Source organism: Jaculus jaculus, chromosome 2, assembly GCF_020740685.1.
Source record: "Jaculus jaculus isolate mJacJac1 chromosome 2, mJacJac1.mat.Y.cur, whole genome shotgun sequence".
NCBI lineage: Eukaryota > Metazoa > Chordata > Mammalia > Rodentia > Dipodidae > Jaculus > Jaculus jaculus.
In genome coordinates, this window is record NC_059103.1 from 3083567 (window position 1) to 3107456 (window position 23890).

General features: G+C 51.9%; 1 protein-coding gene across 1 annotated transcript in view; it reads left to right on the top strand.

Annotated features, from left to right (window-relative positions):
• Positions 1-23890, top strand: part of Foxk1 (forkhead box K1) — a 91195-nt gene that overhangs the window by 36507 nt on the left and 30798 nt on the right. The window contains exon 2 of the mRNA XM_004671311.2: positions 23030-23215. Coding sequence (XP_004671368.2) covers positions 23030-23215 — 186 coding nt within the window. The remainder of the gene's footprint in view (positions 1-23029; positions 23216-23890) is intronic.

Consider the following 23890-nt stretch of genomic DNA (forward strand, 5'->3'; position numbering starts at 1 on the left):
GGTAGGGTCTCACTCTAACTCAGGCTGACCTGGAATTCACCATATAGTCTCAGGGTGGCCTCAAACTCTCAGCAATCCTCCTGCCTCTGCTTCCCGAGTGCTGGGATTAAAGGTATGTGCCACCATGCCCAGCTTTCTTGTTGTGTTTCTTATACTTTATTTTTTCAGAGAGAGAAAGAGGCAGAGAGAAAATGGGCAGACCAGGGCCTTCAGCCACTGAAAACAAACTCTAGATGCATGTGACACCTTGTGCATCTGTCTTACCTGGGTCCTGGAGAATTGAACCTGGGTCCTTCGGCATTGCAGGCAAGTGCCTTAACCACTAAGCCAGCTCTCCAGCTCTCCTGTGATTTTTTTTTTTTGTTTGTTTGTTTGTTTCTTTGTTTTTTGAGGTAGGGTCTCACTCTAGCTCAGGCTGACCTGGAATTCACTGTGTAGTCTCAGGGTGGCCTTGAACTCACGGTGATCCTTCTACCTCTGCCTCCCAAGTGCTGGGATTAAAGGCGTGCATCACCACGCGCGGCTTTCCTATGATTTTTGAGACAAGGTCTTACTCTGCAGCCTAGTCTAGTCTCAAATTTACTTCATTCCTCCTCTGTTATCCTTACTGGTGCTGGGGTGACAGGCATGAGCCACCACCACTGGTTTAAGTGTTTCTGTTGTATGATGACTCCGGTGCTGTGACAGGCTGGCGTCCACGCTGGTGTAAGGGGGAAATAAAGGCAGAAAGAGTAGTCCAGAGCTGGGCCTGGTGGTGCAGGCCTGCAATAGACGCACTCACTTGAGAGGCCAAGTTTGAGGCCAGCCGGGGCTCCACAGTGAGAAGTTAGAGTCTATGGAGCCCACCGGACTGCTGCTTCTAGGAAGCCATGAAAGGCTAGCTCCCCAGAGAAGATTCTCCAGGCCACTGTCCTTCTGACGCTTACACTTCCTTACGGCAGGTTTCCCCCCATGTATGTGGCATGCTTCCGTGTCCATATTTGTGAATGTACATGTGTGAAGATGCGTGTGAACATGCGTGTAGAAGCCAGAGGTTGACATTAGGTATCTTCCTCAATTTCTCTCTACCTTAGTTATTTTTTTGTTTGTTTGTTTTGGTTTTTCAAGGTAGGGTCTCACTGTAGTCCAGGCTGACCTGGAATTCACTGTGTAGTCTCAGGGTTGCCTTGAACTCACAGTGATCCTTCTACCTCTGCCTCCCAAGTGCTGGGATTAAACGCATGTGCCACCACGCCTGACTCCACCTTATTTTTTGAGACAGGGTCTCTCACTCAACTTAACCAGAGCTCCCCAATTTCGGTAGTCTAGCTAGCCAGCAAAACTCCAAGGATCCTCCTGTCTCCACTTTCCCTGCTGCCCTGGAATTATAGGTACACACTGCCACACCCAGCATTTTTAGGGCTAGAGTGAGACCCTACCTCAAACAAACAAACAAAAAGCAAACAGAAATATTTTATGTATTAGAGAAAGGCAGGCAGATAGAGAGTGGGCACTCCAGGACCTCCAGCCACTGCAAACGAACTCAGGATGCCTGTGCCACTTCTGTATCCGGCTTTACGTGGGTCCTGGGGAATCGAGTCTGAGTCCTTTGGTTTTGCAGGCAAGTGCCTTAACCACTAAGCCATCTCTCCAGGCCTTCCGTGTGTTTTCGCACTGAGAAGAACTTGCCTTGTGACCCACCCCTCCCCCAGGCTTCATCCCCATCACAGGACAGTGTCTGGACGTGAATGAGGATTATCTGGTCCACCTGACCTCCCTTTAGCTTTGAGGTAAAAGCTTAGTTCAGGTCAATGATAAGACCCGAGCTCATCTTGAATTCTCCCTCAGAAAAGACATGCCTCTGGTTTGTTTGGTGTTTGTGTGTGTGTAGGTGGGAGGGTGTGCGTGTGTGTGCAAGTGTATGTGCTGCACACCCACAGGAAGGACAGACATGGAGACTACCTCTTTTTGAGACAAGATCTCTTTGGCCCAAATCTGCCAAGTAGGCTAACCTGGCTTGGTCGGCGAGCCCCAGGGATCCTCCTGCCTGCGCCTCCCCCCGCAGGGATTCTGAGAGTCCTCGGGTGTGCAAGGCAAGCGCCTTAACCCGAGTTCTCTCCCCGGGCCTGCTTTTGTTTCTTTTTTGAGGCAGGGTCACACTCTAGCCCAGACTGGCCGGTGACTTTCACACCCTCCTGTCTCTGCCTTGGGAGTGCTGGGCTGACAAGCCTGCCCCACCACACCTTGTTTTGCTTTCACAAGGCATGCTCAAGGATTTTGACAAGAACATTTCTAAGTAGGTAACACATTCCTGCCTCTCAAAACTCACGTGCAGGAAGAACCTTTTCCCTCTTATCCTGGCTTCCCTGTCCAGAAAATCAGGTTCCCGCTTCAGGAAGGAATGAAATGCAAGCTCTTTCCCAGCCTGAGAGCCCAGGGCCAGCCGGAGGAGGTGGCCTGAGGCACGCGTCCAGGCACTTCTGCTTGTCCCCAGTACGCTTAGTCTTGAACCAAAGCCCCTCTCCCAGCTGTAGTCTGGTTCTTTCTGTGTGTGCATGAACGATGTGTGATATGTGTGTTCACATGTGTGTACAGGCACATGCCTGCCACGGATGCAGTCCTGCCAAGGTGTGTGTGTGTGTGCGGTCAGAAGGGGACTTCAGGTGTCCCTCCTCGCCTCCCACCGTGTTTGAGGCAGGGTCTCATTGCTCGCCACTGCATTTTCTAGGCTAGCTGGCCCGTGAACTTCCAGGAGGTTCTCCCATGTCTGCCTCCCTTCTTAATCATGGGTGCTGGGGTTACAGGTCTGCACACCACAGCATCTTCCCTTACGGGGCTGCTGGGGGATCAGAGCCAGGTCCTTACTCTTTCATGGCAAGTGCTTTATCTATCCACCAGGCTGTTTCCTCAGCCCCCCACTCTTTTTTTTTTTTTTTTTTTGGTTTGTCGAGGTAGGGTTTCACTCTGGCCCAGGCTGACCTGGAATTCACTATGTAGTCTCAGGGTGGCCTTGAACTCATGGAGATCCTCCTACCTCTGCCTCCCGAGTGCTGGGATTAAAGGCGTGCTCCACCACACCTGGCCCCCACTCTTCTTTACGGGGGTGGGGCAGCATTTCTGTTGAGATAAGGCTCCTCACTGGTGCAGGAATCATTCAGAGCCGGAGCCAGCGTAGATGACATTGTGACATGTTGTCCAGCCACCTCATTTCCAAGAGCAGAGCTGGGGGGTAGGGCATGAGTGTTGGGGCTCCTGAGGAGGATAGCTCCAGGACAGCTCTGCCACTCCAGGCTGGGCCTCTTTGCGGCCGACGGCTGAGGCTAGAGCAAATGCCTGCCCCGAGAAACCACACAGTGGTCAGGAGAGCTGTATAATGAGCAAGCAGGTGGGTTGGTAAGGCCTCTGGTGCTGGGGACACGAACGCTATCTCCTGGGCTACCTTCCTGGTCTCTCACTGTGCCAGTGGTGGCAAGAGTAGGGTTTCCCCAGGCCGCCCTGGGGCCTTGTATTAAATCAGTGTCATAGCCAGACTGCCACCTCCCTTAGGGCCTCTCACAGCCACCCCACCCGTGTGCAGACCTGTGCTGGCTCTTTGGATGCACAACCGTGGGAAAAGTGAGAAAAAAAAACCAAACGGTGTTCTCAGAGGTTAGGAGGGGCCAGACCTCAGCACCGGCCTTCACATCTGGAATCTGAAATTCAAGATTCGAAGTAGAAATCGGCCCCGTGGGGGTGTTGGTAGTAGTGGGCTGGGCAGGAAGCCTGCTGTGGCCTGTGTGGCTCTCCACCAAGTCCCTGGGCAGGTCCAGCTGTGTCTCCCCCTCCCTGCCGGGCTGCCAGTGCCAGTGCCAGTGTCCTCCAGAGGGAGGAGCTGGCTTCTCCAGGACAGCCCTGTATGCGGTCAGTCCCCCGTCCTTCGAGAAGGGATGGATATGTGTGCAGGGGCTGGGACCTGTCTTTGGGGCTGGTGGGGCCGAGGTCTCTCATCTCTCACATCAGGAGGTTGCTCACAGGCCCACCACACATACGGCTGCAGTTCTGATCCTTTAATTATTTTAGGCAGTTTGCTAGATTTCTCTCTCTCATAAAAATTCAGACCAACTATGGCTGTGTTGCTGGGGAGGGGAGGCAGGCTGCAGCAGCGGCAGCCCTCCAAGCACCTGTCTCTGGGCGCCCACAGCCTCTAACTAAGCTCTCACGGGGCGGAGACCACAGCTGTGAGGGAGTGCTTGCTCACCTCTCTTCTTGTCTCCGGTTTCGTCACGTCAGGCTAGCTTGTTCTTTGTTGTTGTTGTTTGTTTTGTTTTTTTTTAAAATTGTTTATTTGAGAGAGAGTAAGAGGCCTCCTGCCACTGTAAACAAGCTGTGTGGGTACTGGAGAATCAAACCCAGGTAGTTGGGCTTTCAGGCAAGCAAGCACCTGTAACTACTGGGCCATGTCTCTAGCCCCCACTGAGTCTTTGTAAAAACAGCAGGCTGGTTAATGACCGAGCCTCTGCACTGATCCTGATAGGTGCCTGTGGATGCTGTACCTGCCGTTTGTTTGTTTTTATTTGAGAGCCACAGACAGAGACGCAGAGAGAGAAGAAGAAGAGAGAATGGGTGCGCCAGGGCTTCCAGCCACTGCAAATTAACTCCAGATGTGTGCGCCCCCTTGTGCATCTGGCTAATGTGGGTCCTGGGGAATCGAGCCTTGAACCGAGGTCCTCAGGCTTCACAGGCAAGCGCTTAACTGCTAAGCCATCTCTCCAGCCCTGTTCCTGTAGTTTTATTCCTTCCACACACCACACTTTCAGTTTTTGTTTCGTGGGTGAGGTTCCCCCCCAATTCCCTTTCTTTTTCATTTTGGAGACAGGGTCTCCCTCTGCAGCCCTGGCTGGCCTGCCTGGAACGAGCTATGTAACCCAGGCTGTCTTGAATTTGTGGCAGTCCTGCCTCTGGTTCTCAGGTTTGGGGATTACGTGTGTCCACCACCACAACTAACTGACTGACTTGCTTCCTTCTTTTTTCTCTCTCTTCCTTTTCTTTCCTTCCTCCCTTTCCTTCTCTTCCATGTTCTGAGGAGGTTTGGGCGGGGGGGGGGGGGGGTTGGACATGTCACTGGCTGCCCTACCTTTGGTTTTCCAGAGCCTGGCTGGATTACTTGGGGTCCGTCCTGTGTAGGGTTCACTCATCTTCAGTCTGTATGTTTAAGTCAGATTTGGGAAAAAAAATTTTTTTCGAGGTAGGGTCTCACTCTAGTCCAGGCTGACCTGGACTAGAATTCACTGTGTAGTCTCTGGGTGGCCTTGAACTCAAGGAAATCCTCCTACCTCTGCCTCCCAAGTGATGGGATTAAAGATGTGTGCCACCAAACCCAGCTAGATTTGGAAATTTATTTTATTTTATTTTATTTTTTCAAGGTAGGGTTTCACTCTATCCCAGGCTAACCTGGAATTCACTATGTAGTCTCCCACCTCTACCTCCCCAAATGTTCAGATTAAAGGTATGTGCCACCATGCCTGGCTCCAGATTTGGAAAAAGTTTAACCTTCATTTCTTAGACTACTTTTTCATGACCCACTTAAAAGAAATTATTTGAAAAATAGAAAGAGGCAGAGAGAGGGAGAGAGAATGGTCGTGCCAGGGCCTCTAGCCACTACAAACAAACTCCAGATGCATGTGCTCCCTTGTGCATCTGGCTTACATAGATCCTAGGAATCAAACTGGGATCCTTTGGCTTTGCAGGCAAACTCCTTAACTACTAAGCCATCTCTCCAGCCCCCCCCCCCCACTTTCAGTTATGCTGGAATGTGACGTGTGAATTTGGGGTTACATCTAGGTCTCTGGAATTAGTTACATCCAGGTCTCTGGAGTGACAGCCTGTTCATTTGCCCCTGGGACTCTTGTTGCTTATTTCAGATTCTTCCCTCTGTGTTTGGGGCTGGCTAACTTTGCTCACCTCTTCCTTTCCTGTGTGCGTGTGCGCCTGTGTACACACATAGACACGCACACCTCTGCTGGAGTCCAGGATCTTGCTTAGCTAGGCCAGCCTTTCCCATTGAGCTCTATCCCTGGCTATCCTTAGATCCCGGTCTTTTCATTGTTGGAGGTTTGATTTCAGTTACTCTTAATTTTTATTGGTAAAATTTCTAGCTTTCCTTTAGGTCTTCTCTTTCTCCCCTGAGATGTTTTGTCCCTCCCTCCCCTTTCAAGTACATTGGTAATTGTCCTTGGCAGAGTTGGCAGCAGCTGCTTTGAGATCCTGTCCCATCTCCTGACAGCAGCGTCACCCAGGCAACATCTGCCGTCGAGCCCTCTCCTCCTGCAAGGTCCGTCTTTCTCCTTCTCAAGACGGGTGAGCGGTGAGAGTGTAAGCCTTTCACCCCCGTTGAATCTTGTGTTTCAGCAGGCTTCCCTGCCACGCACTTCCTCCCGTGTGCCCGCAGTGACTCGTCTCTGCAACCCTGTCCAGTCTTTCCAGCCTTTGCTCTGCTGCTGGTCCAAGGGCTCAGCGCCACCCGCAGCTTCCCCACGTCTGTTTCTCTCAGGGTCCTTCCTCCTCATGGCCAGAGCCTTCAGCAAGTTGTAAGGATTCGCCCTGAAAGGGCGCGGTGTGGCTAGGCATGCACCCTCCTTGTGTGTTCGCAGGGTTAGGAATTGAGACCGAGGCCTCCCCCATGCCTCCCTCCCATCTCCCCCCAGCTGCTTCGACACGGGGCGCACCTCTAGCTGCGAGCTGAGGGTTTCTTGGCCAGAGCGCTACTGCTAAGCCACGCCCCCAGCCCCTCTCTGGGAAGTTGTAGGCAAATACTCCACTAGTGAACTACATCCTTAGCTCTCTTTTGTTTCTTTCTTTTCTTTCTTTCTTTTCCTTGAGGCAAGCCCAACATACTTGGCCTTTTTTTTTTTTTTTTTTAATGCTGGAGCGCAAGATTGAGGGAGAGAATTATTGCACCTGGGCCTCCAGCCACTGCAATTGTAATTGTGCATCTGGCTTATGTGGGACCTGGAGTCGAACATGAGTCCTTAGGCTTCACAGGCAAGTGCCTTAGCCTCTAAGCCATCTTCCCAGCCCTCTCTTGTCTTTTCATTTTGGCTCAGGCTGGGTTTGAACTCACTTTGTTGGCCAGGCAACCTGTGATTCTACTGAATAGCTGGATTGACAGGTATGTACCATCAGTCCCAACTTCTACTGTTGTTGTTTTGCTTTGTTTTTGAAGCAGGGTCTCCCTGTAGCCCAGCCTGACCTTGGGAACTCACTCTGTAGCCCAAACTGGCTTCAAAATCCTAGCTATCTTCCTGCCTTAGCCTCCCAAGTGCTGGGGTGATGGGCTTGAGTCACCACACCTAGCAAAAATGTTTTTCTTAAATGTTGAGGAAGGGCATAGTTTTAGCCTTCCACCTACAAGAACCATGGATGGAAGAGGTCATTCCATTACAGTCTCATGAGCCCTGGGGTGGTGAAGGTCTGACCCTTGTGCTGGTGAATGATCAAGTCCAAGGACAAGATGGAGGTAAAAGACACAGCTCCGTGTGTCCACAGAGGGTGGCACGGGCCTGGAGAAGGGACTGGGTATCAGTAGAGGAGGACCAGGAGACCTGTTATAGACAACAGTCTGTGACACTGGCAGGGATGAAACGGGACAGAGACTGGAGAAGTGGTCACTAAAGACGGGCAAGTGGTCAGTGGGGCTTGTAAGTTCCCCTACCTTCTTCCATCATATTCTCATTCATATTCTTGCTATTCTTTCTCTCCCTTACCCCCCCGCCAAGACAGTCTCATGTAGCCCAGGCTGGCCTCCAACTTTCCATGTAGCTAAGGCTGACCTTGAACTCATGATCTTGTCTCTACCTCCCGAGTGCTGAGATCACAGGCATGCACAGTCATGTTTGGCTTTTCCTTGACCTTTCTTTGCTGTGTGTGTGTGTGTGTTTGCATGTTCATATACATGCAAGTGGTCTATGTTGGGTGTCTTCCTCAGTCACTCTCCCCTTTCTTTTTTTTCTTTTTTTAACTTTTTTTGAGAGTGAGTAAGAGAGAGATAGAGTATAGGTGTGCCAGGACCTTCAGCCACTGCAGATGAACTCCAGACACATGCACCACCTTGTACATCTGGCTTACGTGGGTCCTGGGGAATCGAACCTGGGTCCTTTGGCTTTACAGGCAAATACTTTAGCCACTAAGCCATCTGTCTCTCCCGGCCATCTCCCCTTTATTTCTTGAGACAGGGTCTCTCACTGAACTCAAGTTCACTGATAGCAGTGAAACTAGCTGGCCTGCACACTCCAGGGATCCCCCGTCTCTGTTGCAGGCATGCACCCCCATGCCAGGCTCTGACACGTGCGCTGGAAACCTGAACTCAGGTCCTCGTGCTTGTGAAGCAAGTCCTTACCCACTAAGGCATCTCCCCAGCCCCCCTCACAGACTTGCGTTTAAAAAAAAGTTTGTGTGTGTGTGTGTGTGTGTGTGTGTGTGTGAATTGAGAGAGAGCCCCTGCAAATGAACTCCAGATGCATGTGCCATCTTGTGTACCTGGCTTTATGTGGGTACTGGGGAATTGAACGTGGGTCCTTTGGCTTTGCAGGCAAGTGCCTTAACTGCTAAGCCATCTCTCCAGCCTTCCTTCATTGGCTTTTCAAAAAAATATTTTTGTTTATTTACGAGGAGACAGAGGTAGAGAATACAAATATGAGAATGGTTGTGCCAGGCCTCTGGCCACTGCATACAAGCTCCAGACACATGCGCCTCTTTGTGCGTCTGCCTTTTATGTGGGAACTGGGGGATCAAACCCAGGCTGTCAGGCTTTGCAAGCAAGTACCTTTAACCACTGAGCCATCTCTTTATCACTGACTCTGATGAGAACATGTGAGTTCTTTGACTCAGTTTCCCTGGTTGAAGGATGGGATCAAGGGCCATGCGCATCTTCCATGCCTCGTTTCGCCCACCAAGAGCTGGGCTCCCGGCGTGGCCTTGGTGTGGCTCTCTCCCCCTGTGAAGCACTAACGTGCTTGCCACGTGACTTGGCTTGCCTCCACCAGTGCTGGGATTCGTGCTCGCTCTGTGACTGAGTTTCCTTCTGCTTAGAGCTGCGACCCTGCTGGAGGATGGCAGCTGCCCTGCCTCACCTTGCAGTAGAGCAGGAAGTGCAAAGGGATAGTGGCAGCTTTGGCCTCCCAGGACGACAGCTGGTGCCTCTGGGACAGCAGCGGGTGGAGGGTGGATGGGGTTCAGCTTTCAACAGAATGAAGCCATGTTTGCTTACTGTCTGGCGAGTACAAACATGGCCATCAGAGCCGTGCTGCCTCCCCTGCACGGCCCACGGGGCCAAGGGCCAGGCGCCTGCTTCCAACTGCTGCCCTGCGGTGCAGCCGAGACCCAGTTTCCTCCGTGTGGCTGGACTTGGCAGACTGTGCCCACTGATGCCCAGATAGGCCTGGGTGTGGTGGTGGGTGGAGATCAGTGGCTGCCTGTAGCAGCCAGCCCTGCCCCGCCCTCCAGCCCTGTCTGCAGCTCCTGTGCAGCATGCGCCTGCTGTGGGCTTTCCATATGAGGAAGGGAGCAGGGCGGGCTGGGGCTGCCCGGAAGACTGTGGGAGCATTGGATTCTGCCAGCCACTTGTTTGGACAGTGGAAGTTTTGTTTGTTTAAGTAGCAAAGTCCTCTTCTTCATGAGGCTCCACCAAGATTCACTGGGTGTCTAGACTGTAATTGGGAGGTGAGGGCTGGGGTGGTCACGTGTCCCGCCAGGAACATTCTTGCTGTCATTCCCGACGCCCCTGTGGGCTGGCCGTGCTGGGGACACCACCAGGTCCTTTCCGGCAGGCCCTTCCTGGCTCTGCCTGGAGCTACCAGAAGCATATTCCCAGCCAAATCTGACAAAGTTGGGACTGACCCTTTGGAAGTTAGTTTCCAGAATGGAGAGGACGCCTGTTGGCCCGGGTCTCCTCCCTCCCCAAGGCCTCACCCCTGCTTTGTGCTGGGCCCTTCTGCCTGCCTGGCTCCATGGGAGCAGTGTCTTTTGCACAACCCTTTCTATAATATTTTTAAACACATATTTACCTATAACTAAGGAGTCCAGAGAATGGAAAGTTAGGGAAGTTAACAGATTTAAAGTGCTTAGTTCACAGTACCAGGTGTGTGTATGTATATGTGTATAGTAAGTAGAACATAATATGTGATACATTATATATTATTAAATGTAATACTATATATATATGTATAAATATAAATAAATATATATAACTATATATATTTTTCATTGTCCACACGGATCATCTCATTGTGACACTCTCACACATGCCCATACTCACCCCATCACCTCCTCCCGTCCCCTCTGCTGGGCCCTTTCCTCCTTCCACGTTACACTCACGTGTGCACCTGTGCTCACACACCATGCAACACTGTAGTACAGATTTAGTGTGTGTGGAGAAAACATGCCATGTTTGTCTTTCTAATTCTGGCTTTTTTTTTTTTTTTTGGCTTAATATAACCTCTAGCTGCATTCATTTTCCTGCAGATAACATCATTTCATTTTTCTTTATGGCTAAAATCCCACCATTGTAGATATGCCACATTCTTTATCTGTTCATCTGTCCATGGCACCTTTATCTTGACTGCTGTGGATCATCTATAGTAAACATGGAGGTACAGGTGTCTTTGTGGTATGCTGACTTGTTTGGGGGGCGGGCAGACTTTCTGTCTTTTCTCTCTGTCTGTGTAGCACAGTGCACATGTGGAGGTCGGACAGAGGACCATCTTCAGGGTCGGTCCTTGCCTTCTGCCTTGCAGCAGAGCCTCTTGTTTGTAGCTAGCTGGCCCACAAACTTCCGGGGATTCTCTTGGCTTCCCCTCCCTTCTCTCTGTATTCGTGCCCAGATTATAAGCACACGCCACTGCATCTGGCTTCACAAGTATTCCGGGCAGTGAGCACACGTCCTCAGCGCTGCTGCAGCAAGCTCTTCACCACCGGCCTGTTGCCCTAGCGCCTCGCTGGGCGTCCCACGCTAGCTGCGATCTTGCGGCCACCCCCCGGCCCGACTGCCCCAGAGCCAGAACTACAGGCATGAACCATGACACCCAGATTTCACCAGGGTCTTTGGCAGCAGTTTGCAAACCTTCCGAGAGTGCGCTCTCTGATGCGCTGTTTTGATGGAGGTGGGGGAAGGATCTGCTAAAAATGCAGATTCCTAGCACCTCACCTGGGAATTCCATGGCATCAAGAGTAAAGCTGCTGGCCTGGAGAGATGGCTTAGCAGTTAAGGCGCTGGCTTGTGAAGCCAGGCGACCCAGGTTGGATTCCCCAGGACCCATGTAAGCCAGATGCACGAGGTGGCACGTGCTTCTGGAGTTTGTTTGCAGTGGCTGAAGGCTCTGGCGCGCCCATTCTCTCCCCCCCCCATCTGCCTCTCTCTCAAATAAAACAAAAAGAGTAAAGCTGCTGATGTTAGTACAGACCCCCTCCGCCGTGCTGTGCAACACGCCTCGAGCCTGGAGCTGAGCGCCCTCAGTCACCCGTGGTAGAGCTGCTCCTTGGGCACAGGTGTGCAGCTTCGCTGCCTGCGCATGACCAGCCCTGGTGTGGGCTTCCAGAGAGGGCACAGTATGTCGATGTGATCTTGCAGAGCTGGCTGCCGACCCACTGAGATCTGTGATCAGGTGCAGCAGGGGCCACCCTCCTGGAGCACCCCTCCTCCCTGTGTGAATGTTTTACGGTCACTCTTGCCACACAGGTCACTTTGGCGTTGCCCTCCTGTACCCTTTTGTGCCGCTTCTCAGCACAGTGGCCCATACCCGCCACAGCTACATCCACCTGGCTCATCCCGAGGGTGTTCCGGTGAAGGGTATCCACCCCCCCTTTTTAAAGAATATTTTTAAAATATTTATTTATTTGAGAGAGAGAGGAAGAGGCAGACAGACAGAAAGAATGGGCATACCAGGGCTTCCAGCCACTGCAAATGAACTCTAGATGCATGGGCCCCCTTGTGCATCTGGCTTATAAATGGGTCCTGGGGAATTGAATCAGGGTCCCTTGGCTTTGCAGGCAAACACCTTAACCACTAAGCCATGTCCCCAGCCCTAAATATTTTTATTTGTTTGTTTATTAGAGGGAGAGAGAGAGAGAACATGAATGTGCCAGGGCCTCTAGCCATTGCAAACAAACTCCAGATGCATACACCACCTTGTGCACTTGGCTTATGTGGTTACTGGGAAATCAAACCTGGGTCCTTTGGCTTTGCAGGCAAGTGCCTTAACTGCTGAGCCATCTCTCCCGCCCTGTGCACCCCCACCCTCAATAGAGGCATTTTAGGTGGATGAGTTCGTGAGGTTTCGTTCTGCTGGGATTTTGCAGGCGAGCTTGGGCGGCTTCTTTACAAGCCATTCTTTGGAGCAGGCGCTATGGCTCCGTTGGCTGAGCTGCCCACTTTACAAGCAAGCACAGGTCCCCAGGTCGGCTGCGCAGCGCCTCATGCAGCCGCTGTGGTAATGACACTGTAGTCGCCGCACTTGGGAGGGGGAGGGGGGAACGTGAAGCGCTCAGACTCATCCTTGGCTGTATGGGGGGTTGAATCCAGCCTGGGATTCACGAGACTGTCCCCCAAACAAAAAAATACGAAGTCGGGCTGGAGAAGATGGCCGAGTGGTCAAAGCGTTTGCCTGCAAAGTGGTTCAATTCCCCAGGACCCACGTAAGCTAGATGCACAAGGAAGCGCATGCATCTGGACTTGGTTTACAGTGGCTGGAGGCCGTGGCCCTGGCCCATTCTTTCTCTCTCTCCCTCCGTCTTTTCTCAGATATATATTTCAAACACAAAGCCATTTCCTGAGCCAGTTGTGGTTTTCTTTGGCACGGACAGAATGCAGGGCTTCCACACCGCCAGCACTCCGGCTGCAGACCTCCCGGCCAGGGACCACTTGGGAAAGGCCCTGTGGCGAGTGTGGAACTCGGTGGCTACAGGAAGTGCAGGGGACTCCTGAGCCATGTCCACTGTGCCCCGGCCCCCTTCCTCTTCAGGGTCACTGGAACCTCTCAGTCAAGTCTGGGCTCGGGGGGGAGAGGGGGCTTTCCTCCCTCCCAGCATTTAGCCTGATGCCACACAGAACTGGGCCAGACCTATGCTTCACTGGGGTCAAAAACACAGAACCCAAGAGCACCTGTCACCAAGCGTGTGATTACTTTGTCCCAGCATGAGTCTTTCATTTCCGACCAAAAACAGCATCTGGAAGACGAGATATGGCAGCAGAGGCCTCTGGGACGGCTGCACGGCAGGCCATCCAGTGACCCTCCCTGTCCTTGTCACAAAGCACAAGTAAAGGACACGGACACTCATTAACCAACACTCAGGGCTGATGTCTGTGGTACGGGAACCTCAGGTCCCGGGGCGTCAGGTGTGGCACTTGGCTTCGGGTTCCAGTCGTCAGCATAGCCGGAGCAGCTCGCCTGTTCCTCCGTGGTCCGGGGCTCAGAGCGAGCATCTGTGTGTTAAACTCTGCTCTCCCCTCAGTGCAGTGTCCTTCACCCTCCCAAGAGCCCTGTATAACCCCCGTCACGGTTAACCCGGTTTTCCTGCGTGTCAACACAGCACACGGTACCCTCTAGAACGCTCGTACGTTGGCAGCCGTCCGTCTGCACAGGGGCCCAGAGCAGTTTAGGTGTGTGTGTGCGTGTGCACGTGTTTGTATGTGCATGTTCCACATACATGTGGAGGAGGCCCGGGGTGGACACTGGCTGTCTCTGCCAGTCACTCTCTGCCCCGTGTTTTGAGACAGGGTCTCTCATGGAACCTGGAGCTCAGTGTTTGGCCTTGACTGGCCGGCAAGCACCAGGGAGCCTCCTCTCTCTGCTTCCTGAGAGCCGGGACTTCAAGCATGGCATTTTACGTGGGTGGTGGGGAATCCAAAATCTTACTTGAACAGAGCCATCTCCCCAGCCTCCCGCAGTCCTTCAAGAGAGCTTGTGTCCACCTCTCTTCTCTCTGAAGTCACACTGAAGGAAGAAGATGTGTTCTGAAAATGCCCCAATCAAGGAGGATCTTGGGCAAGCTTCCAATACGTCATCTATCCCTGGCATGCTTATTGTTTCTCTGCCAGATTTAGTCTGTAATTTTGTTTTATTTATTTATTTTTGGAAACAGCATCTCATTCTGTACCTCAGGCTAGCATTGAACTCACTGTGTAGCCCAGGCCGGCCCCAGGGATCTTCCTGCCTTGGCCACTTGAGTTCTGTGATTACAAGTGTGTATGTGTCCATGCCCAAATTTTCAGTATTCATTGGTTATTGTGTGGTAAATTGTCCCAGAGACCACGGACCTCTGTAGCAGGAAGCCATGCCCAGTGTGTTGATACTTTTTCCTTGCAACATCTTAAACGAAGATTGGATTCATTTTGGTTTGTGGTTATGGGGGTACAGCCTGTCTTGGGTGGGGGCAGGCATGGCGGCAGGAGTGTGCGTCGGCTGCATAGAGTCAGGAAGCAGACAGACGAGCGCCGATGCTCAGCCCGCTCCCTCCTGTTGGTCTGTCCAGCCCTAGCCCACGCAGATGACACTGCCTGCATTCTGGGTGGGTCTCTCACTTCGGTTCAGCCTCTCACTCTCAGAGGTGTGTTTCCATAGCGATTCTAAATCTGATCACGCTGGCAGTGGTTAGCTGTCATGCATGAGCTCTAAACTTGGCCTGCACCAAATGCTGACTTGCAGAAGGAGACAGGCAGCTGTTGCCAACGCCACAGGCCTGTGGGTGGGTCCCACGCAGCCTCCTGAGTGTGAATATTTTTATTAGAGAGAGAGAGAGAGAAAGAGAGGAGGGAGGGAGAGAGAGGCAGGCAGATAGAGAGAATGGGCATGCAGGGCCTCCAGGCACTGCAAACAAACTCCAGTCGCGTGCACCACCTTGTGCATCTGGCTTATGTGGGTCCTGGGGAATCGAACCTGGGTCCTTGGCTTCACAGGCTAGCGCCTTAACTGCTAAGCCATCTCTCCAGCCCATAAATAATATTTTAGAAAATATTTATTTAAGAGAGAAAGAGAAGAGAGAGAGAACACGAATGGCACACCAGCATCTCCAGCCACTGCAAACAAACTCCAGAAGTACGTGCTGCTTTGTGCTTCTGGTTTTACGTGGATACTGGGGACTTGACCCTGGGTCCTTAGGCTTTGCAGGCAAGCACCTTGACCCTGAGCCGTCTCTCCAGCCACATAATTGTGTGTGTGTGTGTGTGTGTGTGTGTGTTTCAAGGTAGGGTCTCACTCTAGCTCAGGCTGACCTGGAATTCACTATGTAGTCTCAGGGTGGCCTCGAACTCACAGTGGTCCTCCTACCTCTGCCTTCTGAGTGCTGGGATTAAAGGCATGCACCACCATGCCTGGCCCATAAATAGTATCGTTTTTAACTTAATTGTTTATTGACTTAGGAGAGAGGGTAGTGAAGAGAATGAGCATGCCATGGCCTTCAGCTGTTGCAGACGAACTCCAGAAGCATGCACCACCTTGTGCGTCTAGCATTCGTGAGTCCTAGGGAATCGAACCTGTGTCCTTTGGCTTTGCTGGCTAACACTTTAACTGCTAGCCATCCCTCCAGCCCCATAAATAAATATTTTTAAAAGTTAAAAAAGAAAAGGAATAAGTAAAGCCAAGGTCCCAGCCTAACCTACACTACAGGGCGGCCCAGTGGCAAGCACCACAAGCACCCTGGACAGAAGACAGTTGGCCGCAGTTTCTGACACTTTCTCCTCCTATTCCTGGTGACTAAGTGGCTGTCTTGAGATGAGTTTTGGAAGAGAGTGTCAAAAGCTAATCTCAAAATAGCTGTTACAGCACGTAATCGAGAGATGTTTATCAAACAACCCTCTTTGGATTGGCTTCGCAGTCAGAGCTCATGCTGGTGACTATCAGTCACTGTGGGATGAGGTTGGACTACTAGTGACATCAATGTCCCTGTCGTACAGAACATTTAGCTTGAACCACTACTGTGTGTGCTTGAGCAGGGGGGGGGGAGGGAGGAGAGGGGATGGGAGGAAAAAGAACATTGCATGTCTAGAATCTTGGGTTTTGTTTTTATAGTACTGTGCTTTGAATCTATGATCTAGTGCATTCTGTGAAAGTGCTCTGCCACTGAGCCACGCCCACCCCCTCACTGGGGGATTCTAGGCAGGAGCTCTACTACTGAGCCACGCCTCCAGCCCCTCACTGGGGAACTCTAGGCAGGAGCTCTACCACTGAGCCACGCCCCCAGCCCCTCACTGGGGGATTCTAGGCAGGAGCTCTACCACTGAGCCACGCCCCCAGCCCCTCACTGGGGGATTCTAGGCAGGAGCTCTACCACTGAGCCACGCCCCCAGCCCCTCACTGGGGGATTCTAGGCAGGAGCTCTACCACTGAGCCACGCCCCCAGCCCCTCACTGGGGTATTCTAGGCAGGAGCTCTACCACTGAGCCACATCCCCAGCCCCTCACTGGGGGATTCTAGGCAGGAGCTCTACCACTGAGCCACATCCCCAGCCCCTCACTGGGGGATTCTAGGCAGGAGCTCTACCACTGAGCCACGCCCCCAGCCCCTCACTGGGGGATTCTAGGCGGGAGCTCCACCACTGAGCCACGCCCCCAGCTCCTCACTGGGGGATTCTAGGCGGGAGCTCGACCACTGAGCCACGCCCCCAGCCCCTCACTGGGGGATTCTAGGCAGGTTCTCTACCACTGAGCCACGCCCCCAGCCCCTCACTGGGGGATTCTAGGCAGGAGCTCCACCACTGAGCCACGCCCCCAGCTCCTCACTGGGGGATTCTAGGCAGGAGCTCCACCACTGAGCCACGCCCCCAGCCCCTCACTGGGGGATTCTAGGCAGGAGCTCTACCACTGAGCCACGCCCCCAGCCCCTCACTGGGGGATTCTAGGCGGGAGCTCTACCACTGAGCCACGCCCCCAGCCCCTCACTGGGGGATTCTAGGCGGGAGCTCTACCACTGAGCCACACCCCCAGCCCCTCACTGGGGGATTCTAGGCGGGAGCTCCACCACTGAGCCACACCCCCAGCCCCTCACTGGGGGATTCTAGGCGGGAGCTCCACCACTGAGCCACGCCCCCAGCCCCTCACTGGGGGATTCTAGGCGGGAGCTCGACCACTGAGCCGTATCTCAAGCCCTGTCACCATGTTGGTGAAGAGCAAGGAGAGTGCAGAGGATCAAGTTCTGCCCTCATCTTTTCTAGCAGCCTCCCCTGCAGTGCCCCATACTTGGCATCTAGCTCTCATTTGTGTTCAGAAAGATTCAGGGCAAGCCCTTTAAACCTGGAATCAGTCTGTAGTTCAGTCTTTGGTCAGCTGGGCCCAGGTCAAAGGCTCCACAGAAAACCACTCTCTAGAATTCCTGCTCAGCATGTGGCCACAGGTCTGGGCCACAGCCTCATCCTGTGTCATTGCCTTGGTGGTTCTCCTGTGACTGGGTCTCATACTGACACATGCCGTTCAGCAGCTCAGAGATCTGGCTGGATCTCCTGGCCAGCCAGGTGTAGCATGCGCTACCTGTCAGAAGTGAGTGGATCCAGAACAAGAGACACCTGGGGGATTGGGAGGTTGGCTCAGGGGTTTAAGGCATTTGGTTGCTAAACCTGCTGGCCCAGGTTTGATTCCCCAGTACCCTGGCAAAGCCAGATGCACAGAGTGGTACAAGAGGCCCTGGTGCGCCCTTCCTCTCACACTGCCTCCTGCAACTAAATAAAAATACCATGTTTTCCCTTTCAAATTTTTTTTTATTAGCAACTTACATGATTATAAAAAATATCCCATGGTAATGCCCTCCCTCCCCCCACTTTCCCTTTTGAAACTCCTAAAAATACTTTATTAAAAAATAAATAAAATTGAATGGGTCACCTTAGAGGCCTGAGGAAAAAATAAAATAAATAAATAAATAAATAAATAAATAAATAAATAAAAGAGAGAGAGACACACCTGGCAGAGGACAAGAGAAACTCTTATCACCACATTTGACTTCATGTACAATGTCAGAGTGCCAGGCATGTCACCCACAAACGTGCACACACACACGTACCCTGTTCCTTCAGTACTGGCATTCACAGCCTCACTTCAGCCAGTCCTGGTCCCCAGCTTGGCCATCCACAGCATGTGAGAGCAAAAGGGCATCAGCTGTGTGATTTGTGAAAGCTCAGAAGCCTATGGGATAGACAGACCCACACACTTCAGAAAGACTTTAGAGAAACAACTGAAGAGTCTTTGAAACTAAAATGTTGATAGAAGAAATTCCTGTCACTGTGTGGGGATTCTAAAGACAGTAGAAGTGAAAGTTCAGATGTCCTCCTTGTTTTCAGAGAGTGTTTGTGTAAATGTTTGTATTCATTTGCACACACACCAATTGCAGGACCTCTTACTGCTTCAGGGCTCTCCAGAGGCAAGAACCACTTAAAAAATGTTTTATTGGGCTGGAGAGATGGCGTAGCGGTTAAGCGCTTGCCTGTGAAGCCTAAGGACCCCGGTTCGAGGCTCGGTTCCCCAGGCCCCACGTTAGCCAGATGCACAAGGGGGCGCACGCGTCTGGAGTTCGTTTGCAGAGGCTGGAAGCCCTGGCATGCCCATTCTCTCTCTCTCTGTCTCTCTCTCTCTGCCTGTCTCTCTCAAATAAATAAATAAAAACAAACAAAAAAAAATTTTTTTTTAAAAATGTTTTATTTATTTGAGAGATAAAGAAAGAGACAGATATATAGAGAGAGAATGGGGGCACCAGAGCCTCCAGTCACTGCAAACAAACTTCTGCATCTGGCTTAACGTAGGTCCTGGGGAATTGAACCTGGGTGTGATGGCGCACGCCTTTAATCCCAGCACTTGGGATGCAGAGGTAGGAGATCGCCATGAGTTCATTGCCAGCCTGGGACTAACGGAGTGTATTCCAGGTCAGCCTAGGCTAGGTAGAGACCCTGCCTTGAAAAATCAAAACACTGCAAAGCCAAAGGACTCAGGTTAGATTCCCCAGGAATCATGGGTAAGCCAGGTGCACAAGGGGGCACACACATCCGGAGTTCGTTTGCAGTGGCTGGAGGCCCTGGCACGCCCATTCTCTCCCTCCCCCACCCTTCCTGCCTGTTTCTCTCTCAAATAAAAATATGGGCTGGAGAGATGGCGTAGCGGTTAAGCGCTTGCCTGTGAAGCCTAAGGACCCTGGTTCGAGGCTCGGTTCCCCAGGTCCCACGTTAGCCAGATGCACAAGGGGGCGCACGCGTCTTGAGTTCGTTTGCAGAGGCTGGGAGCCCTGGTGCGCCCATTCTCTCTCCCTCTACCTGTCTTTCTCTCTGTGTCTGTCGCTCTCAAATTAAAAAATAAATAAATAAAAATAAAACAAAACACCTCAGTCCTTAGGCTTCACAGGCCAACAGGCAAGCCCCCTTGACCAGTAAGTGAATTCTCCAGCCCCACACACCTCTTTTGCATCTAGTTTTACGTGGGTCCTGAAGAATTGAACCCAGACTGCCAGGCTTTATAAGCAAGTAAGTGCCTTTGACTCCTGAACCATCTTCCCAACCTCCCACTGTTTTTGTTTGTTTTTTGTTTTTTGAAGTAGGGTCTCACTGTAGCTCATGCTGACCTGGAATTCACTATGTAGGCTCAGGGTGGCCTCGAACTCACGGAAATCATCCTACCTCTGCCTCCCAAGTGCTGTAATTAAAGGTATGGACCTGGATGTCTCCCGCGTTTTTAATGCTTGTTTTTTTAATGTATCCCAGGTTCACCTCAACTTCATAATCCTCCTGCCTCAGCCACTCAACTTCTAACATTCCTTTCAGTTTGTCAGCTGGACAGAATGCTGTAGCATGCTTCCAAGGGCCTCTGCCATCCTGCCTGCAGAACCACAGGAATGACATTGGCTACACTGCCCGGGTAGCTGGCCTGTGTCTTCAGAATGCCTTGTGCCCTTGGCGTTACGTGTGAGAATATGAACACAGTGCCCACATCAGCAGTGACCCTCAGCTTGCGTGGCATCCAGTCCTCTCTGCTGGTTGTGGCTGGTGGGATGTCCTTAACCAGTGTGGGACTGCACGTCACGTGAGCCTCACGTGGCCTCTAAAACATTCTCTGGGAACCAGGCGTAGTGGCACACACCTTTAATCCCCGCACTCAGAAGGCAGAGGTAGGAGGATCGCCATGAGTTCGAGGCCACCCTGAGACTCCATAGTGAATTCCAGGTCAGCCTGGGCTAGAGTGAGCCCCTACCTCAAAAAAACAAAAAAAAAGAGGGGGGTTCTCTGGGAAGGATATAAAGAACTAGTTTTCGTGATCACAGAATGCGTGTGACCCATCTTGTATGTGTGTGTGTGTGCGTGTGCGTGTTCCTATGTGCGAGTGCAGGTCCAGTGTGTCACGGCGTGCATGTGGAGGCCAGAGTGTCCTGAGCTCGGGTGCCAGGCCTAACCTGTCACCTTGTGTGGGGCAGGGTCTCTTGTTTGCTGCCACACACACCGGTCTGGCTGGCCCTCGAGCCTCCTCCAGGGCTGCTTCCGTCACTGCCTCTGGCTTTACGCGAGTTCTCCGGATCCGAGCGCTCTGTCTACTGTGCCGTCTCCCCAGCCCCTTCTACAGAGAGCAGTGGACGTTGGACTGAAAGGGGCTCTTTGCTCGTGTGTGTGTGTGTGTGTGTGTGTGTGTGTGTGTGTGTGTAGAGCGAGGCAGCAGTCCCAGGGAGCCGCTGCATGCCTCCTCCTGCAGCTGGGACGTCGCATGCCCGGAGCGTCTCAGGTGTGAGTCATCGCAGGACCCAGTGCCTCTCTGACCTGATGCCATGTGCTGTAGGTGGTGCGTACAACTCGCCTAACCTCCCCACCCGCCCGAAACAAAGAACCTTTCCAAGCAGATGCTCCACGCAGCTGGCACTGCCTGTCTGTGGGCAGCCTGCTTTTGTTTGTGTTGTGGCTTTTTGAGGGAGAGAGTAAGATTACTGGGTATCAAAACTGGGGCCTTGAAGATGTGAGGTGAGCCCTCGACCACTGAGGTAAGTGCACCAGCCCCCAGGATTCTAGGCAGGAGCTGTATCACTGAACTACAGCCCAGCCCTCGGTTTTTTGAGACAGTCTCACTACTTACGTAGCTCATGCAAACCTTGTGATAATCCTGCCTTAGCCTCCCAAGTGCTGGGATTATAGGCGTTCACTACAACACCCATCTTTGTTTGCTTATTTGGTTTGGTTGTTTAGTCGGTTGATAATTTCTCCGTTTAAAAATTAGAGGGCCGGGGCTGGAGAGATGGTTTAGCAGTTAAGCGCTTGCCTGTGAAGCCTAAGGACCCTGGTTCGAGACTCGGTTCCCTAGGTCCCACGTTAGCCAGATGCACAAGGGGGTGCACGCGTCTGGAGTTCGTTTGCAGAGGCTGGAAGCCCTGGCGCGCCCATTCTCTCTCCCTCTATCTGTCTTTCTCTCTGTGTCTGTCGCTCTCAAATAAATAAATAAATAATTTTTTAAAAAATTAAAAAAAAAATTAGAGGGCCGGAGAGATGGCTTAGTGGTTAACGTGTTTGCCTGCAAAGCCAAAAGATCCCAGTTTGATTCTCCAGGACCCACGTAAGCCAGATGTACAAGGGGTTGCAAACATGTGGAGTTTGTTTGCAGTGGCTAGTGGCCGTGGTGTGCTCTCTGCCTCTTTCTCTCTTCTCAAATAAGTAAATATTTTTTAAAAAAATTAGAAAATGTGTTTGATAAATAAAGTCCAAACTGTGTTAGATACAAACTTCTTTTGTGTGTGTGTGGTTTTGGGGGACAGGGAGGAGTGTGGTGCAATAGCTTAAGTGGATGTCCCCAATCAATTTAGGAGGTTTTTAGTTTTTAAAATTATTTTTATTTATTTATGAGAGAGTATGAGAGAGAATTGTCACTCCAGGGCCTCTAGCCACTGCAAATGAACTCCAAACACATGTGCCACCTTGTGCATCTGGCTTACATGGGTCCTAGGGAAGCAGACTTGGGTCCTTTGGCTTTGCAGGCAAGTACCTTAACTGCTAAGCCATCTCTCCAGCGCGAAGTTTCTTGAAGTTGGAAGAAGTTTGTACATCTTGCCCCCGGCTCATTTGACCATACTGACATGTCCTTGTGGGAAATGCCTCACACTGACTGGCCCATGGTCAGATTGACATGTCCTTGATGTGGGAAATGCCTCACACTGACTGGCCCAGGGTCAGGTGTGTTTACCTATTGCCATCTCCAGTTGGAAAGCTTGACTCGAGGCTGTTCAGCCCCAAGTGTCATGAGAAGCCAGACTGCTAGTTCATGATACTTTACTTTCTGAGACTCTTTCCTACCTGTTTATGGGCCATGTCTCTACTTTTGTCTTGTAGTGTTTGCTTATACTTTGAAACTAACTTTTAAAAAAAATTATTTTTGAGTGAGGGGGGGATAGAATGGGCACACCAGAGCCTTTCAGCCGCTGTGAACAAACTCCAGATACATGTGCCCCTATGTGGCGCATGTGTGACATTGCATACCTGTCACTGCGTCTGGCTGTGTAGGACCTGGAGGCTCGAACTTATGTTCTTAGGATTTGTAGGTAACCGCCCTTAACTGCTAAGCCATCTCTCTAGCCCGAAGTTTCCTTTAAAATCTCTGTATAAAGAGGCCCTGCCATGCCCATATTCACTCTCCGTTAACCCTCCCCATCAAAAATGAATAAAAATACTTAAAATCTCTGTGTAAGTTGGTTGTGGTGGCATATAGCTGTGATCCTAGAACTCACAAGCAGAAGCAGGAGGAGCTGGAGTTCCGGGCTAGCCTAGGCTATATAGGGAGCGCCTCCCTCCACACCCCGTCTCTGAGTGAATGAGTGGATACATAGGCAGATGGGTGAGTGAATGAATGAAGCTTGTGTAGTTTTGTGCTTGACTTCATGAACTGCACACAGCCACTGCCATTCTAGACCCAAAGTGCCATGTCTGCGTGGCGCCTCATGAGGCAGCCTCTGAGCCTGTCTGGCCATGTTTTCACCTCCTGTGCACATGCTCAAGCAGGAAAAACTGAGGTGGGTGACCGAGACCTTGGCTCTTTCTTCCATGGTGGCCTCTGGCCTAACTGGCCGCTCTCCTCTCATTTCAGATGCACCTTCCGGTTCCCCAGCACAGCCATAAAGATCCAGTTCACGTCCCTGTACCACAAGGAGGAAGCTCCGGCCTCTCCTCTCCGGCCACTCTATCCTCAGATCTCCCCGCTGAAGATCCACATTCCGGAGCCAGATCTCCGGAGCCTGGTCAGCCCCATCCCCTCCCCCACTGGCACCATCAGGTAAGCAGTGTCCCCTGCCAGCCCTTCTGAGGGCACAGGACCTAACCAGACTTTGGGTTGGGGTGTCCTGTGAGGGAGCGCCACCACCATGCGATCGATGCCTGTCCAGGCAGAGGGTTGTATGTTAGGGCCTGAGAACACAAGCACTGGGCGCGGCATGGTGACTCACCCCCCACAACCCCAGCTCTGCAGGCTAAAGCAGGAGGCCTTTAGGAAACCAGCCTGGATAACACAAGGAGTTCAAGACCAGGCTGGGTTAGAGTGAGACACTGCCTCAAAAAAGAAAAAAAAAGGAAAACAAGGGGGCCGAGCACTTGGTTCAACAGTCTAAGGCACTTGCTTGCAAAGCTTGCTGACCCAGGTTCAATTCCTCAACACCCACGTAGAGCCAGACACATAGAAGGTACCTGTGTCTGGCACGGCTTCTCTCACTTGAAGCCATACAAATTTTGTGGCGTGTTCAGAGTTGACCTAATTCTTACTAGATTTTATTAGGGGGAAGGAGAGGCCCATGGGAAGATGTCAGGGGACACAGGTGGCCACAGCACCATGCAGAGCCCCTCCTGCTACTGCATAAGTGCTTCTGGGACAGCCTGGGCTCTCCTGCAGTTTCCCATCACCTCACGCAAGATACTACAAAAACCTGGGCATGAGGCTTTCAGACAGCCTGGTCAG